The 18,663-nt window shown below is 36.8% G+C and overlaps 1 protein-coding gene across 4 annotated transcripts in view; it reads left to right on the top strand.

The window, feature by feature from the left end:
• UBP26 (ubiquitin-specific protease 26) overlaps nt 1-8,524 on the top strand; it is a 65,204-nt gene extending 56,680 nt beyond the window's left edge. Inside the window, exons 15-19 of one of the 4 annotated variants that reach the window (XR_016170155.1) lie at nt 6,206-6,347; nt 6,868-6,950; nt 7,034-7,085; nt 7,160-7,329; nt 7,452-8,523. Coding sequence is in view for 1 of the 4 variants with exons in the window: in XM_089136492.1 (XP_088992618.1) it covers nt 6,206-6,347; nt 6,868-6,950; nt 7,034-7,054 (246 nt within the window). In the remaining 3 variants the exon portion in view is untranslated. Of the gene's footprint in view, nt 1-6,205; nt 6,348-6,867; nt 6,951-7,033; nt 7,086-7,159 lie in introns of all 4 variants that reach the window. The other 3 variants (XR_016170156.1, XR_016170154.1, XM_089136492.1) reach the window with 3 other exon arrangements.
• The last annotated feature ends 10,139 nt before the right edge of the window (nt 8,525-18,663 follow it).

Below are 18,663 nucleotides of genomic sequence, written 5' to 3'. Positions count from 1 at the left end.
ACATGAGAGGACCAAGCATGTGGAGATCAACAAGCACTTCATAAAAATAAAAATAAAAAGATTGTGGCTAGACTGATTGAGATTATCTTTGTTACCTTTTGTTGGGGACAGCTGCATAACCATGAAGAAGAACACAAGCAAAACACATTCAGAGAATTCAACATGGTTCGGCGAGATTGCGTACATCCACTAGAGAAAAAAGAGTTTCCACTATTCTTGAAAACCTTACCACTCTCACAGCTCACAAAGTACTACCCTTTGCTTGCCTTGTTACCTAGGTTATCTCACAAAGACTATTTATAGAAAAACTTAAGACCCAAATCCTTATATAATTACAATTTTACCTGTGTACAAGTAATTGACCCAAAACTGACACCCAAACCTAATAATCTCCACCTTGGCTTGAATTCTGTAAGTTACATTGAAGAAAACCATTGATGATGTCTCTCTACAATCACCCGTCTTTGTGTTTCCACTACACCTTATTGCATGGCCTACGCTTCAGGGATGCCTTCCTTGCCACCATCACCTAACCTAGTATGGCACATTCCCCCACCCGAGGTGTCTCGTACAGCTCATCATTGTCGTACAACATGACATGGCTTCTCCTCTCCTATTGTTGCAACTCGCTTCGAGAGCTCACCGTCTATCTACCAAAACTAAAGCGAAAGTCACTCGCTTCTTTCTAGATTTGTCCTTGTCTGACACCTAAACGAGGAAACAGATCCTCTTCCCCCATTACCTCCATGCGCCTAGAATTCCCTCACAGCCCACTTTACATAGACCACCCTGGCCCTCCTATGTTAGGTGGGCTGTGAGAAGAAAATTTTGGGGGCACAAGGGTAATAGGATGGAGGATTTGGACCCCTTGAACATCATGCAAATTCTTTATGCTTATACCCCTTGGCCGAGTGCCATCTAGAGCTCCACTTGTTTCAACACTCCCTGTAAGCTTGTGCAATTACTAATCATCTTCACATACATCACAATTATGGTCACTCTTGAAACCTTGAGAACTCCGCCTTCAGATGACCATTTGAAACCTTTAGAATCCATAGTACTCAATGAAATCAGATACTTCCTTGTCTGGCACATACCTAACCCCACTCAAAGTTTGTACAATCCTATCAAACATGTGAATTTGTATAGTGCCAATTTCAATAATAACCTTTCTTTCCACATTATTTGCCATTTCGATAGTACTATCCTCACATGCATGATATGTAACAAATTGATCTCTAACTGTACTTATGTGAAACGAACACCCAGAATCCAAAATCCAATATGAAGAATCCATACTTGATGAAGAGGTCAAAAGGACATCACCTCTTCCATCATCACTTCATAAGACAACAATAGATGATTCTTCATTCTCCCTGTCCTTTTCCTGTACGCCTTATGCTTTAGACAATCCCTCTTTATGTATCCTTCCTCTTTGCAATAGTAACAAACTACTTTGCAACCAGTAGACTTTAAGCAATCCCCTGACTACCCCTTGACTTGCTAGACCCCTCCATTCTCCAATTTGATCTTTTGCTATTATGACCACCCCCTACAACCAAAGCGCTACTCTCATTTGACTTCATATCACTGCTATTTTTCTGCCGTGATCGAATCATTAGCAATGAAGTAATAACATTGTCAAGCTTCAATATATCTTTATCAAAGAGTAACGTAGTCACAAAGTGATTAGATGACTGAGGTAGTATTGATGCCAACAGGAGTAATGCCTTGTCGTCCTCCTTAATCTCCTTGTTAAAAAGCAGACAACTCTGTCAAAATCCTGTTTAACTCATCCAAGTGCTTGTCAAACTTTGCTCCATCTGACAATTGAAAGGCCATATAATTGTTTATTCAAAAACGGCCAATTTGTCAATGACTTGGACTTATACCTGCTATCCGACTTTGTCCAAACTTCCTCTTGATCAACCAACCCGATGACCTCACGAAGAACATTATCCACAAGATACAACTAGATCGTACCGTTTGTTAGATCCCTCAACTCTTGCCACTCATCCTCCTTCGTTGCCTCTAGTCTTTTTTATTTTTTTCTGAGAGCCTTAACAATCACTTCCAGCGTAAGAATGTTCTTCACCCGTTGCCACAAGGTGAATTCATTATGACTCTTCAAAAGTTCTATGGAGAAATTAGAATTTTTCACCGCCATCCTGTTTGCCTAATCTGTGCCCTTCATATTTGTCATCAACCTGAAAAACTTGTCTGTTGATCTCTGTATGAACCCACAAGATCAATACTAATGAAGCGAAATCTCCTCAATCCGTCACTTCCACTAAGTCCGGAATGCCCAAAAACCTTAAGAACACTTAACCTCGGACCACAAATCTTCACATAAAATCCTATGGAAATAACTTTTGTGGAAGGGGAAAAAAAAAAACACTTTTTGTTTCTCCCAACCGAATGCATCTTTTTTTTCTTCTTTCAAATCAGTTCCTCGTTCCCCTTCTTCAACCCAAATTTTTTCCCTTTTTTTTGGAACTTCAAAAAGGTGACAAGGTCTCTCTCTTTAAAGTTTCCCTCCCATGAACTTTGCAATTGAGTTCATCCTTTTTCCCCCCATGATCTTCGTCTCTTTTTTTTCTTATCCGATTATTGAGCTTCTTCCTTTTAGATTCAAAACCTTCAACCATATACTAGGGAAAAATAATAAAAAACGCATGAACCACAATGAGGATCACACCTTCAATTAATTCTTTAGAGCTTTCTTCATTCTCCATGCACCATTCCTCTCCATGAATCTTCGCACTCCTCCGGCTACAATTCGCCGAACCTTCAGTTGGGGACTGATGCACAACTACAAAGACGACCTCAACCAAAACTTACTCGAGGAATTTAACGTGGTTTGACAAGATTGCTTACATCCACTAGGGAGGGAAAAGAGTTTCCGCTATTCTTGGAAACCTCACTACTCACACCTTGCAAAATGCTACCCTTTGCTTGCTTGCATTGTTATCTATTTAGAAATAAATCTAAAACCCTAATCCCCATATAATTATAATTTTACCCATGTACAATTAATTGGCCCAAAATCCTATTCCAATTACAATTAAAACCAAATAATAATTATATGGACCCACACAGTAGAAGACACCAAAACCCAACCCATTTGACAATCAACGGGCTGATATTCTTATAAAAAGCTTGAGTACTTGAAGTTTCAGTAATATCATTGGCAGGTTGGGCATGATAAATATTATGTTCCAATCCAACTTGAGGGGAAGTGTGATAAGATTGTATTATATTAAAGGCAATGTAGGATTACTTATCAAAAGTAGAATTTTTTTTTCTAGGTTCTTTTATTTTATTCTCTTTATAATAAAAAACGCATGAACCCTCTAGTGTCTCTCAGACTCAAGTCAGGATTTTCCACAAATCTTATAATAGGGTCCTTAAATTCGTTGAGATGTAGGGCTAGGACTAAGCTCTCTTGGAATTGGATTTTGTTGCCTTCTTTTTCTTTATTCCTCTTGTAGATTCAAGGGAAAGAACACAATATTTTTTCCCTTTATGCCTAATTTACGAGTATTCTCCCGCCCATGTATTGTTACGTCATTATCATAAAGCCACGGTCTACCCAAAATTATATCAGTCACTTCGATAGGGACTAAATCACTCCAGACCTCATCAGCATAGGAATGTAAGCTAATAGGAACTAAACATCCAAATTTTACCACTACAGTTTCATGGTTGAGGAGCCCAATTATGTAAGGCTTTGGGTGTTCTTTTAGTGGTAACTTAGCCTTCTGTACAGTTGCTTCAAACGTAACATTAGCGCTACAACCATTTTCTATAATAGCTTTAACTATATATCTACCAGGCCATAAACATGAATTGAAAAGGTTGCTCCTCCTCCTGTCTTCATCTTCAATTTCAGACACAAGAATCTTGGAAAGAAAGTTCATCAATGGGGTGATACTCAAGGTATCCTTCAATATGGAGACTGTGTCTTCCATGGCCTGGCAACTACTTTTACATCTATGATGGTACTAGGGGTTGGTCCGATCAGGCTGAATGTAGGAGAGAGAGTCATTAAGGTTGGGGGAGTGTTGTTCCTAAAGTTTGGGCAGATCTAATGGTTAAATTGCCGTAGATCTATTCTTGAAATTTAAGTCTAGGAAAAAGTCCGAAAATTACAGAAAAATTCCAGGAAAATAGAGAAGGGGTGATAACAGTAGTAGGGTTTGCTGGAACTGCAGCTCTAGTACTAGTTAATGTGAACCCAATTCTAAGGTTCAGGTCTCTTGGAAGAATTCCCTAAAATTGAGGGTTTGGTCAGAATTTTCTAGCAAATAATTGAAAATTATTATGGAAAGGTTTTGAATTGTTTGTGGATCTCCAAGAATTAATGGAAGATCTTATAGACAAGTTAGGAATTAACTAATTTGATACGGGTTCGGTTTGGTTTGGGATGATTAGGGTTTTATCCAAATCTATGGGATTGTTTTGTGATATCCAAAATCACCCTAGGGTTGATGGGAAAGAAGAATGAGATAATTTGGATCAATATGGGTTGAGGTCTTTTGCAAATCTTGAACTCTCTTTCTTGTTCTTTTCTTTTCTTTTATTCTCTCCTTTCTTCTCTCTTTCCTTTTCTTTTTGTTTCGTTGTTTCTTTCTTCTTCTTTTTTCTCCTTTCTTTTCCCTTTTTCTGATTTTTTTTCTCCTGTTGCTGCAAAACAGAGAGGGGAGGGAGAAGAGAATCCAAGTGAGAGGGGAGGGTATGGGGGCTATCACAAGAGTTGGGGAGGATTGTAGGGGGTAGGGGAAGGGAATAGGGAGTCACAGGGGCTGGGGAATGCTGCTGCTGTGATGTGGTAGCAAGAGGGAGGGTTCTAGGGTTGAGCAAGATTGAGGGAGCACTCTGATAAATAATGCCTTTCTTTGCAACATTCCAGTGAGCCTGCTTAGGATTTACTGTAGAGTGACTAACTGCACCAGCAACAAAGGAAATATCTGGTCAATTAGATGGATAATTTCTTCAGCCAAACATAATGATATTTATCCACAATTTGTCATCATGCACCATGCTTCGTATGAAGATCCAAAGGATCATTCACAAGCCCATGTGTATCTTGATTGAAGATCCAGCAAATAATTTCTTAGCTAAACTAAAACCCATTTTACTAGAAACAACTTTAATTCCTAGAAAATGTTTGAGCATCCCTAAGGCTGCGTTTTTTTGCTGGAATAAAGGTGAGGTGGGAAAATTCTTGAAAAGACAAACTTTTCCTTTTAATCCTAAAAGTGTAGTTTGTTTGGTTGCTTGGGGTGGGAAAGTTAGAGACAAGTTTCCTTAAATTAAGGAAACTTGTCTGGTGAGGTGGCAAAGTAACTTTCCCACCCCCAAGCCTTTTCAAAACCCCACAAAATGTGTGGGACTTCGTGGAAAAGTGTGGAAAACAAAAAAGTGGAATCCACAATTAACACTTTTCCACAAAATCCCTTCCTTTCCTTTCCTTCTCCCTCTCCCCACTACACATGGGGCCCACATGTTTTTTTCCTTCCCACCCCACCCCACCTTTGCAAACAAACGCAGCCTAAGTTGTTTGTCAGAAGATGTTGACATAATTACGCCTTACATCCTCAACCCTAGAAGTTCATTACTAAAATACTAACATCGTCAACATTCACAACAAGAATAACCACCTTGGACCTTTGATGATGAACAAATATGACTGATATGAGATGCACTATGAACCCAAGAGTACCTCAAACCAAGCATGGTGGGACTATTTCAGCCCGTACATGCAAATTTTTATGCATTCACCCAAGCACTAAAATTATCTATCTTGAATTCTAAGCCATACTTGCACAGTCAAGGTTTAATTGTCATGTCCCTTTTTTTTCTCTTTTAATTGAAAGGTGGGGTGGGGGGAGGGGGTGGGAGCTTGGGGTTGCACTATTTTTTGTACTCACTGAAATACTGTTCTGTTGCGCAGTACAGAAAAAGGGCAAGCCTCCTGCTATCATATATTAGCTTTGGATCACCTCTTCCTTAAGCTTCTTGTGTACTTTTTACTTGTCTTTAGAACCTTCATTTTGTGGTGTGATACATTTCCTTACTAAAATTGCAATCATTAGAATCATCTAGTCAAATTTCTCCTAATGTTGGTCTTCCTGATTTTTGCTGTGCAGTAAGAAAGTCCCATGCTACTAGAACTAATTGTGAATTGAAAAAAAATCTACAGGTTGTCAAGGAGAATCAGATACTTCACAAAGGCTCTAGGGTAATCGATGGGGAATCTGCTTCTCTGGCTGACATGAATATATTTCCTGGAGATGTTCTGTGGGTTACAGATTCAGAAGTCCACGAGAATCGGGACATCGCTGGTAAATTAGTATCATCCTCATCCACGTTACTTAAGGGCATTTGTTTGTCTAGTAATTAATATGATTAACATGCATGGGGCTTGTGACGAAGATTTCCATGCCCAACTGGTATTATCCTCATCCTTGTCTTAAGGGCATCTGTTTGTCTAGTAGTTAATGTAATAAACATGCATGGGGCTTGTGAAGAAGATATCCTAGTCCATGATGCATTTGCATGGTGTGGGTCCTCTTCAGACTGACCACCAAGGGATTTCCGCTTCCAAATAATTAATTGTGCTGCATGTTGAAACCCTCTTTCATGCTCTGTAATTCTTTGCTATCAATTATTGTCTACTTGATAGATATAGAAGATACTTACTCCTAATAGTCATCATGCCAGCTTTTCAATGTGAGGCAGACATTTGATGTCAAGGTGGTTGAGATTGACAGCATTTGCATTTATATTTAGTTCGCATGATCAGTGGTCGCAAATAGATTTCTTATCTGCCTTTTATTGAGCATTCTTCCTAATGTTCTGCAGATGAGCTGTCAGAACAGAAGGAGGTTCAGCCAGTCGAGGAAGGATTTCGGGGAACGCTACTGACATCGAATATCTCGACTAAGGTCATTTAAGATAAAGCTTCTGATCTCTGTCATTTTGGTTTACTGGGGATGATGGGCCTTTAGTAACATCATACTCTCTTTAGTTATTGGTGCAGGAATGGTAATTCTTTTGAAGCATTGGCCTGATAGATGGAGGTAATATCATCTCCTTTGGCTGACTTCATTTGATTTTAATCATTTTATGCTTATATATCTGGTGGGTTCTATAGGCACTGGGGGACATAAGGTGGTATTTTATTCTTTCAGGACATTTCTCTTGTGGTTATGAAATTCCTAGAGAAGATTGGTCCAAAATCTTGGAAAACGTTGTCAGCTTTAACCCTTTGGCTGATGAAATGTTGTTTTACTTAATTGCTTAGCATTGGCCTGATAGATGGAGGTAATATTATATTTTTTGTCTGTGACTTCATGTGAGTCTAATCATTTTATTGCTTATATGTCTGGTAGGGTCTATAGTCACTGGTGGACATAAGGTTTTTTTATTTTATTTTATTCTTGTAGGACATTTCTCTTGTGGTTAATGAAATTCCTACATGAAGATTGGTCCAAAATCCTGGCTTTGACCCTTTGGAATTCCAGACCGATGAAACTTCAACCAATGGTAGTGCTGATGAAATGTTGTTCTACATAATGTTGATTACTTAGCATATACAGTTAACAGTGTGTGTGCGTGCGTGTGTTTGTGTGTTTGGGGCTTCTTCTCTTTTTTTTTCTTTTCCTTCGGGTGGGAGGGAGGGAGGGGGCGCCTCCACCATGTAATCGATTCTGTGTGTGATATGCGGTGAAACATTTAGAACGTTCACCCACTCTTCTGGCTAAGAAATGGTGGCCCTCAATTTATTGGTGAGATAGTTTACATGTGATAGGTTTTTGTAGAAACATCGAAATACAAATGTATCGGGCCTTGTTCTGCGTTCAGTCCTTTCTATTCCAAGCTACACGAAATTGTCATGAACAGTATAAACAAATGCTGTTTCAAAATTACTATAATGGAAGTTTTTGGCTTCAACTTAGTCTCGTTTTTTTGTATCACTTTTTTTTTTTTTGGTAAACAACAATCTTATTCAAAGCAGGTGTTTTATATTGACGAAACCTTAACCCTTTATTTATGCTTCGATATACCTACGAGTTGTGTTTTATGGGCCCTGAGGAGGTTACACTTAATTCGGTACTTGATAAATAATTATAGTTAATTCAACCTCATTCTACCTAAAATTATAATTTAATTAAGGGTAATTTTCATGGACCCCTGAGGTTTGGTTCAGATTACTTTTAGTGCAATTTAAGTTTCTTTTTGCATATGGCTCCCCTGTGGTTTTAAAAAATAATTACATAAGGGCATACTTAACAAAAATAGTTAGTTTAATAAATTTTGTGACAAAAATACCCTTGTGCCCTTTGGATTTTTTTTTTTATTATTTAATTTATTAAAATAGATACCATCAAAATAAATAAATAAATATTTTTACCAAACTAATTCCCTCACAAAAACAATGGAGTTTGAAAACAAACAACAGTTGGAGAAGAACATTGCTCTGCAACTTCACAATCGGAAGAAGACAAATGGTTTGCTTTAAATCCATCATGTGTCTCTTCAATACAAGTTTTCATCTTGCATGCTTAGAATACAAATTTTGTTATAAAATTGAAGCGAAAACCCTCATGGTTCTCATTTAGTGTGGATGATGTAATCACTGATTTTCCTTTTAAGATCTAATAATAATAAACGGAGTTTATCAGATTTTTGGTCGATCGATATTCAAATTCTTTGATCTTTTGCATCGGAAAATCTGTAAAAATGGTTTCAGAATGACCGAGATCAAGTGCACATTTACAATTTAGTGTTAAAGCGAGAATCCGAACAAAGATTCCATAATTTCCATTTCTTGAGCTCGTAAATCGAAAACTCGGTTCTAAGTCCAGAGACGAACTCTCCGAAATTCTAACCATGATACATCATACATTCCATTCTGGAGTAGATTTGCTGTAAAAACTAAAGACATCTGGAATTGACTCTTTTATCACTAAGTGACTTTGGGTTTCTTCATGGATTCATGGCCAATAGGTCATTAATGGAATCTTGTCATTTGCCTTCCCAGTTCCCACTTTGATTTTCTTTCCATGAACGCTTTGCCATCTTAACAAGTAAGAATCCTGCAACTACTGGGATCTCTGTTTGGGTGAACAAAACAAGAACGGTCAAACCAAATGGATGGGATAGGATAGAAACACAGAAGAGAGTTTTAGTCGGATTTGAGGATTAACAAAAGGGATGGTAAGACTTCAACCTCTTGGAGGACGGAGGCTGATTTGAGGAACTGTTAAACCATCATCATTCATTCTCTTGTTAGGTTTGACACCGAGATCATTGGCCCGATTCAACATCTTGTTGTAAGCGTTACACAAAATGGGTTGTAGTTTAGAGCGGTGAGGCTTGAGGAACTTAAGGACCCGCATCCCAAAATCATCGAAGAGAAACTCAAGTTGCTTTTAAGATCGACCTCCAGAAATGGCGGTGTGAAATCAATCTGCCATGATTCCCCATTGTTACAAAAATGAAAGGGAACAAAAGTTTTAAATTGTCTTCCTCCTTCGGTTGTGAAGTTGCAGAGCAATTGTTATTTATTTTTTAACTGTGAGGAGTTAGTTTGGTAAAGCTTTTTATTTATTTATTTTAATAGATAAGAAGTCCAAAAGACACAAGGGTATTTTTGTCACAAAATTTATTAAACCAACTATTTTTGGTAATTGTGTCCTTATTTAATCATTTTTAAAACCACAGGGGAGCCATATGCAAAAGAAAACTTAAACTGGACTAAAAGTGACCTAGACCAAACCTCAGGGGGTCCAGACGAAAATTACCCTTTAATTAAATTAACATCTGCACATCTGCTTGAGTAAGGTAGGACTAGGCTATCCTCTACGATTTTATCAAGTCTAGTTATCTGTTAGTTAATTGTTAATTCAACCTCATTTGTATATAGTTATAATTTAATTAAATTAATATTTGCACATATGCCTGAGTAAGGTAGGACTATGTTATCCTCCAGAATTTCATCAGGTTTCCCTCTGGATGAAGGACATTTGTCCATCAATCAATTACATCTAAAGGTTAAGATTAAATTAAAATAAAAAATAGTTTATATCTTTTAAAATTTACCTTGCTTTTGGATATGACTAATGGACATGTGTCTTTCATCCAAATGGAAATGAATGGTCCATTTATGATATAATGGATCTGATAAAAATCCTACTAGGGTTTAAGAGCTTAATATACCTAAATGATGTGTTTTATGGGTTAGTGGCGCTAAGGAGATTTCACTTAGTTTAATACTTGATAAATAGTTAATAGTAATTCAAAATAATATTATAGATTTCACTCTTAGGCGTAGATAATTTGTAATACATATGACGCGGCAGGAGAATTATATTAAAATAGATTCTAAACTCTCTCTTAGGCTCTTTTTGGAATCAATTATCATTCTCTATTATGCCTATTTAAAATAAATAAGCACAAGAATTCCTTATTGGTAATAATGAAAAATGGTTTGATGAATTTTATCGAAAATAAATTATGAAATAAAAAATAAGTTTGGTGTCAAAATAAAAAATTGTTAGTAAATAATAGTAGGGTAAAATATCACTTACCTCCCCTCTTACTTGGACAAATAGCACTTACATTCCCTCTTAGTTAGATAATATCACTTATCTCCCCTCTTATCTAACAAATATATCAAAAACCTCCCCTCCGTTAACTTTCTCAGTTAAATTTAACTTTTACCGTTAAATATTTTTCTAAAACCCTAAAATACCCTTGGCTAAAAATAATTTTTAATTTTAAACCTTAAATTACTGTAATCACCTTAGCACTTAAACTACTAAATTACCCTCAATTAAATTATTATTAAAAATTAAAACATTATAGTAAAACCCAAATTTTATCTTTAATTATTAAAAGCCCAACATACCCTTTTTTAAATTTTTTTGTATCAAACAATTAAAAAAAACACACGTACTACTATTAAGTAAAATTAAAAATGCAAGTAAAAAAAAAGGGTATGTTGATAAAATTAAAACATACTTTAAAATAACACGTACTACTATCAAGTAAAATTAAAAATGCAATAAAAAAAAAGGGTATGTTGATAAAATTAAACACGTACTACTATTTTGGGGTTTATTTATTTGTTTGATAAATTATTAATTTTTAAAGGGTATTTTGGGCTTTTAATAATTAAAGATAACTTAGGTTTTAACTATGGTATTTTAGTTTTTAATAATTATTTAATTCAAGGTAATATAGTAGTTTAATTGTTAGGGTGATTACGGTAATTTAGGGTTAAAAATAAAAAAATATTTTTAATCAAGGGTAATTTGGGATTTTAGAAAAATATTAAACGGTAAAAGTTAAATTTAACCAAGAAAGTTAACATAGGGGAGGTGTTTGATATATTTGTTAGGTAAGAGGGGAGGTAAGTGATATTATCCAACTAAGAGGGGGTGTAAGTGTTATTTGTCCAGTTAAGAGGGAAGGTAAGTGATATTTACCCATAATAGTAAGCAAGTGATAAAAGAAGGAAAAAATATGGTTTTCATTAAAAATGTATGTTGACTATTTTACCCTCATCTTAATCATAAAATTTTAAGTGAACTTGTGCATAAATGAAGAAAATGAAATTTTCACCATAATTCATTATAGACAAAAAGTTCATTATGGATTTTGGAAGTTTTTCTACTATTTTAAATATAAATAGAAATGATAGTAGATGCCAAACAACTTAAAATAATGAATAAATGCCTTAGTCTCTTATATATTTATTTTAATATAAGCTACATTTTTCGGGAAAAAAATGTTAGAATTGATTTTAAAATTTAAGATTTTAACATTAAGTTTATTATTATTAGTTTTTAAATTAAAACGTTGATATTAATTAACTTAAAGCTAAGTTATTTAAATTTGATTTCAAAAGCCAATTGTATCGTATCATCTAATGCAAGAGAAGGATTACTTCTAATATCCACCACCTCCGCGTTTCACCTTTTTTTTATTGTGCGAACTCGATTACCGCAAGCTGTGGCCTCAGAGAAGAAGCTCTCCAACCATATGGGGAAGATCAACTTGTAGAAGCTTGGCGAGAAAGTGGATATCGTCTCACCAAAGCCGCTGAGGTTTTCTAATGCCTCACTCTTCATTTGTGTACTCGCTAGATCGTAGATCTGTCATTTTAAGTCGGATTTCATTTCATTTCGTTTCCTGTTAATTTGATAGGTGTTGGAGCAGCTTAATCGAACAAATCCTTGTGGATGCAACTACTAGCACTAAGCAACCGATGGATATTCAGCGATTCTGATCAACATGTCAGACGGAGTTCTCTTGTTCAAAACTCATTTTTCATAAAAGAAAAAATAAAGAGCAGAAAGTGATTGAGTTCTTGTTTGGTTTCAGGTCTTTGGATGAAATGGCAAAGGACGCTATCAAGCACGCTTTGAAGGCGCTACGAGAGAGACATCTGCTTGAGGAAGGTGCTCATGCTCCGGCTTTTATAGCTATCTCGAGGCCTTTCCTTTCCCAGGTTCGCTTCTCTTTAATTCTGAAGAAATAGTATTTTTAGAATTTTTTTTTTAAATTTTTTGTATACAAGCGTTTCATTCAAGCATATTCGCCGATAGGTAGTGGATTTCATATCAAATCTGAATTTCGCATTGATTAAGTCTATGTCTACCTGGTTAACATATATTGGCTGGAAACTGAAGTTAGTCAATATTAGAAATGACAAAACCAGACCATTCAATTTTCCTTTCAAGTACCCTAGATAGCTTTTAGCATATGTGGGGACCAGTTATACTTGAATACTCATTGTTTTCTTGAGGTTGCTCAATTCAGGTAATCGATTGAAACTTCTATCATCAGTTTTCTAAATGTATGATTTTTTATTTGTTGGGACAACAGCCCCACATAGTTTACCTCAAGCCTTCTGTTCCCTCATCCTTGTGTTCCTCCTCCAATTGTTCGAGCTATTCTAATGTGAATTTACAGGAACCTACCTTTATTTTTGTCTTCTCACCTTCTTTTAGTTTTCAGTTGATCCATTGAATACAAGAATTCATCTCTTAGACCCTGGTCCCTGAAACTCCATAACTCTTGATTCATACTCTCAATTGATTGTCCTTAAATCTGCCGGTTAATGGAACGACGGCTTCCTCTTTCTCCCCTACTAGAGGACTCAGACAAGGTGATCCTGTCTCCCCCTATCTCTTTGTTCTGTGTGCGGAAGTATTAACATCTCATATTGAAAAAAACAGTTATTGATGGCAAAATCAGAGGTATACAACTATCACAGGGTGGAGAAAGACTGTCTCATTTAGCTTTTACAGATGATCTTATTTTATTTGGCCAGGCTTCAAAGAAAGAAGCTATTGTGTTTGCAAACATTCTCAACCAATATTGTGCAGTCTCAGGGCAGGAGTTAAACTATGCCAAATCACGAGTTCATTATAGTCCCAACACTTCAGAACTTATGAAAAGAGAATTATCCCATCACTTTCAGATCTCTCCTACAACGGCGGATATGAACTTGCTGTTTCTCACTTGGTGTGGACCAAAAAAAGGATCTCATCTTTTTCTCCATAGAATGGATGGAAGCTTGAGGTAAGCGGAAGCGCGACATATAATGTGTTGGAAGGGCCGCCAGAGTAGCTTGAATAAGTACTGCCTTAGCAGGAGATGCTAAGTATTTGGATTTTCAACCCTGTAACCTCGCATTCACCCTATCAATAAGGGTAAGACAATGGTTTTTTTTTCATCTTTTTTGCCAATAGCGGGATTCCCAAGTATCATCAAATGGGAACCTCCCCAGCAAAACTTCATCAAATTGAATGTCGATGGTTCCTTCCTTGCTAATCAAAGACTTGGAGGTATAGGAGACATAGCTAGAGATCACAAAGGGCAGATGGTATTCTGCTTTGGTAAAGGCACGACTGCTCAACAAATACTTACTATAGAAGCCCAAGCTGTGCGACAGGGTCTGATAGGGGCACGGGATTTTAACTTGGCAAACATAGAGATAGAGACTGACAATCAAGCCTTGATCCATATCTTAAGGAGGCCACCAAAAGAAGCACCATGGAAACTTTATCCAATCTTAGGTGACATCACGAAGCTCAAAAAGTCCTTCAAAGAGGCTAACTTTAGACATATATATAGGGAAGCAAACATGATAGCTGATGTTCTAGCAAAGGAGAGTGCCCTTACCCAAGATGCCTTTCTTCATATTTCTGTCCCTCCCCTTAATATCCGTTGGTTTCTTTTGTTTGATCAGTTAGCTATAGGTTGTAATAGGGGTTTCTCATTTTAGCTAATAAAATTTAATTCCACCCAAAAAAAAAGTATTTTGGTTTTTTAGGCGTGGAGGGTATTCTGTTCAATTTGAATGTTCTGGATACGAAGGGTATTCTGTTCAATTTGAATGTTTATGGGTATGAAGGGTATTCTAGTCATTTTGAATGTTTTGGGCATGAAGGGTATTTTGTTCATTTTGAATGTTCTGGGCATGAAGGGTATTCTGTTCATTTTGAATGTTCTGGACAAGGAGGTTATTTAGGTCATTAGGGCATAAGCACATTTTGTCATTTTGGCATAAAGGGTATTTTGGTCATTTTGAATGTTATATGCAGGAAGGTTATTTTGGTCATTAGGGCATAAGCACGTTTTGGTCATTTATGGATAATTTGGTCATTTTGGCATAAAGGATATTTTGGTCATCTAGGATAGTTTACTCGTATGAGACAGTTTGGAATTTTACTTTCGTCAATTTAGTCATAAACAACATTTTTGGTCATTTGGTCCTAGATGGTATTTTCATCATTTAAGACATTTTAGGTGATTTGATCCGAAAGGGGATTTTGCTCCTGAGGTACAATTTGATTTTTTTTAGTATAAAGGGTATTTTGGACATAAAGGACATTTTAAGTGATTTGGTCTTACAAGGTATTTTGGCGTTTTTAGTCATAAAGGGCAATTTTGTCATTAGGGTTTAGGTGTTTTGGATTTTTGTTTGCGGCCGTCCAGATTTCACCATACTTCCAAAAATAGATCTGACGGTTAAGATAAAAGATGCGTGAGTATGAATGTAAATATAGCTTTACTTTTTTACCTTCAAAGGTTTATAATTTTAGAATTTACAAAATCCAACCCTCCATCCGCCGGACTGCTTCTCTTCTTCGGTTATCAACGACACCGCGCAACAGAACGAAATCTATAATCTACAACGAAGGAACAGATCCCTGATCCCTTCAGAGTTCTTTTGTTCAAATCGCACCCAATTCGACCTGATCCATGAAGAATCATTCCAAACATAAATAAAAAATAAAAGAACCTAGACAGATACAGAATCGAGAAATGGGGGATACAAACAGAAATGGATATACAAATTCCCCAACGAAAGATTTGATCGAAGGGGAGAATAAAAGGGAAAGGGGAGAGAAAAAATAGTTCATCTGGTTTATGGCGTCTGTTTCTGCTGAGCGACGCCTCCGAAATCGAAAAATAAGGTGAGAACAGATAATTAAAGATGATTTTTGGAGAAGCAAGCCAAGAAAGGAAACGATGGGAAGTTGGATGGAATTGAAGCTTTTATTATAATTTGTCCTCCGTTGATTTTTATGAATCAGAATCCTTTCCATTGATCGTTCCATCTCGTTTGTAGGTTTGTTCATTGTTTATCTTCTAATGTGCTCGTATTTCCAGATTTCATTTATCGTTTTCAAAATTGAGACTGTGAACGTTTGGATTTGTACATAATTAATGGTGAAGGTTGTAAAGATGTGTGGCTATTTCGTAAGTCTGAAATGTTAGTTGCCGCTCAGATGACCTAAATTTTACACCAGAGAAAACCTGACCTAATTTTACGCCGGAGAAAAGGAAAGAGTACAAATTTTTGAAACAGAAAAACAACAAAATAAATTTTATGATTTATCCTTAAAAACTGGATTCGTAGATCCGTTAATGGATTTTTTTTCTTAAGAGGCCTCTAATGGATTCGAGCTTTCAAATTTTTCTGGAACCATTGTTGCAGGGCATCATGAGTCTCCATCGCGGTGTCGATGCTCGTGCTCTGATTACATTCTAATCCTGTTGCGGTGTTGGGGTGGTGTTAGGGTTTAGGGTATGAGGTGGCTTAGGGTATGAGGTGGTATGAGGTGGCTGATTACATTCTAATCCTGTTGCGGTGTTGGGGTTTAGGGTATGAGGTGGCGTAGGGTATGAGGTGGCTTAGGGTATGACGTGGTATGAGGTGGCTTAGGGTTTAAGTAATGAGGCTTCTTGAAAAGCATGTGCATTAACCATCAAGTTAAGTGAAATAAACCGTTTCCTTTAACAAAGCAAACCATCTGAGGTTCAACCAGACATGTATTTTCATAATTTTGATTGCATTAGAACGGTTCGCCATTTTGGCCCAAAGCTACAGTGCTCCGGCGACGGTGACGAAACAAGCTATTCCGGCTGCAGTCACAACCAGCGCTTCCAAGCAAAATCCTCGTGGAAGAAGACTTCCTCATCGCTTCACAATCGCTCGAGTTTTTCTTGTTTTTCGTTATCATCAAACCTTACCTTACAAGAATCAAGATTACGATTGGGATCTAATTCTCCGTTAAGGTTTTTTATGATTTTCGAATTTTACGCCGTGAAACGTGTCGAGTTTGTCTGATCATTCCGAAACTGGAAGCTTTTCCGTGAAGAAGATGATGAGATTGGCCGAGAAAGCTAACTTCTCGCAGACGTGTAGTTTGCTGAGCCAATATTTGAAGGAGAGAGGGAGTTTTGGAGATCTGATGAACATGGGAGTCACTTGCAATCTGGAATAGAGAGGGTTTTAAACTCGATTTTTATCAATATTTCATGGTTTAATCTCCTCGATACGGAATTGATGATCTTGGATCGTATTATGTTTTGCTGCCCTAGTTTTTGGGAAGTAGTTAACAAATTAGGAGTCACTTGCAATCTGGAATAGAGAGGGTTTTAAACTCGATTTTTATCAATATTTCATGGTTTAATCTCCTCGATACGGAATTGATGATCTTGGATCGTATTATGTTTTGCTGCCCTAGTTTTTGGGAAGTAGTTAACAAATTACTGTTTTTCTAATTTCTGAATTGGTATAGATATTATCCCCAAATCAACCTACCCTGTATTTTGCTAATTTGCAGATCTTCTTTATTGTCGCAAAGTTTAGTATTTTCATCGGGGGTTTTCCAGATCTTTGGTGGATAATCGTGTTATTTCTATTTTGTAATTGAAACTTGGAAGGCTTTTCGATTATTTTGAAGTAATTTCATGAATTATTGAGGTAGAAAATTAACCTAATTCATTTTTTATTTTTTTTAATCTCCAGGAAAATTTGAAACATGAACTCCTCAAACAGTGACAACGAGGAATCTATTACCAAACTTGGAGATGTCATCCGAAGCTTCAAGTGAATAGATGGTGACAGCGAATCGGAAGATCCAGTCCATGGATTTCTTCCCCAAACACACTGGCTTTGCTCATGGGTCCTCCTCCTCCATTCCTGTCGAGGACGACCAAAAGATGGCTAATGTCAAGGGTTCATCTCAAATGACAATTTTCTACGCCGGAAAAGTTCTTGTCTTTGATGATTTCCTGGCTAAGGAAATCATGCTTCAGACGAGCAGTGGAAGCTCTCAAAAACCCACCACCGCCTTTACATCCACTTCCGGCAGCCCAACCAGACCGCTTCCAACTTGGTTCCTACCCCTGCAGCCGGAGCGGCTTGCTTCGTCACAGTCGCCGGAGCACCGTAGGTTTGGGCCAAAACCGTTCTAATGCAATCAAAGTTATAGAAATACAGGTTTTGGTTTATTCTCACTTAACTTGATGTTAATGCACATGCTCTTAATGAATGGTGAAGATTTAATTTAAATATCCAAAATTAAAATCTAACCCTTGGCTGCTTGGAGCAGTGCACGTAGGAGATCAGGACAAGAACTTTAATCCTGAGTCAAGGTCAACGTGAAGTCTAGATTAACAGCAAATAACACTCAAATAATTAAACTCTTCATCCAACAGCAAACTTGAAGATAAGGGGTAAAAGTTTTCTTTGACTTAGATATTTTAATCGACTGCTGTTCATTTTTCTTGCTTGATGGTTTACTTAGATATTTTCAATTGACTGCTGTTCATTTTCAGTAGCTGTCCATTTGCTTTAGTTGTTGCTTTGGTTTCCTTGTTTGTTAAGTATGTGCACTGCACATCATGAGTGGGTTTGGGTCTGAGTTTATTGGGGATCTGTTGAAACTTTTGACTAGCAGTTTGGTTGGTACACACCCTAGTATGATATTTGTTAAGCACCTAGATCCAGCTTAACGTTGTCACTTCTCTCTTACACTCAGTCCTCAAAAAATCTTAGAAAATCACAGCAAACACCAAAATGAATTTGCTTAGAATAATAGTAATAGTTTTATTAATATTGAATTCAAGAGAAAAAAAGAATAAGCAAACCCAGCAGTAGAATAGCCTCCTACAGCTACCCAAGAGCAATAGTTCTCCCCTGCAAGGCACACCTTGCAATTTCCGTTATGATGAAGATCTGTCTAATATCCTACCCTTCCCCAAAATAAGTAGTAAACTAGTTTCCTAATAGATACTCCCTCCCCCCTCCCCCCAAGCTTTCTAATTTAATTATTTCCATTCCGGGAC

Source organism: Hakea prostrata, chromosome 10 (assembly GCF_041222555.1).
Source record: "Hakea prostrata isolate BN-2017 chromosome 10, UWA_Hpros_2, whole genome shotgun sequence".
NCBI lineage: Eukaryota > Viridiplantae > Streptophyta > Magnoliopsida > Proteales > Proteaceae > Hakea > Hakea prostrata.
The sequence above is the reverse complement of the archived record's forward strand: the minus strand, read 5'-3'. Positions and strand labels throughout refer to the sequence as shown.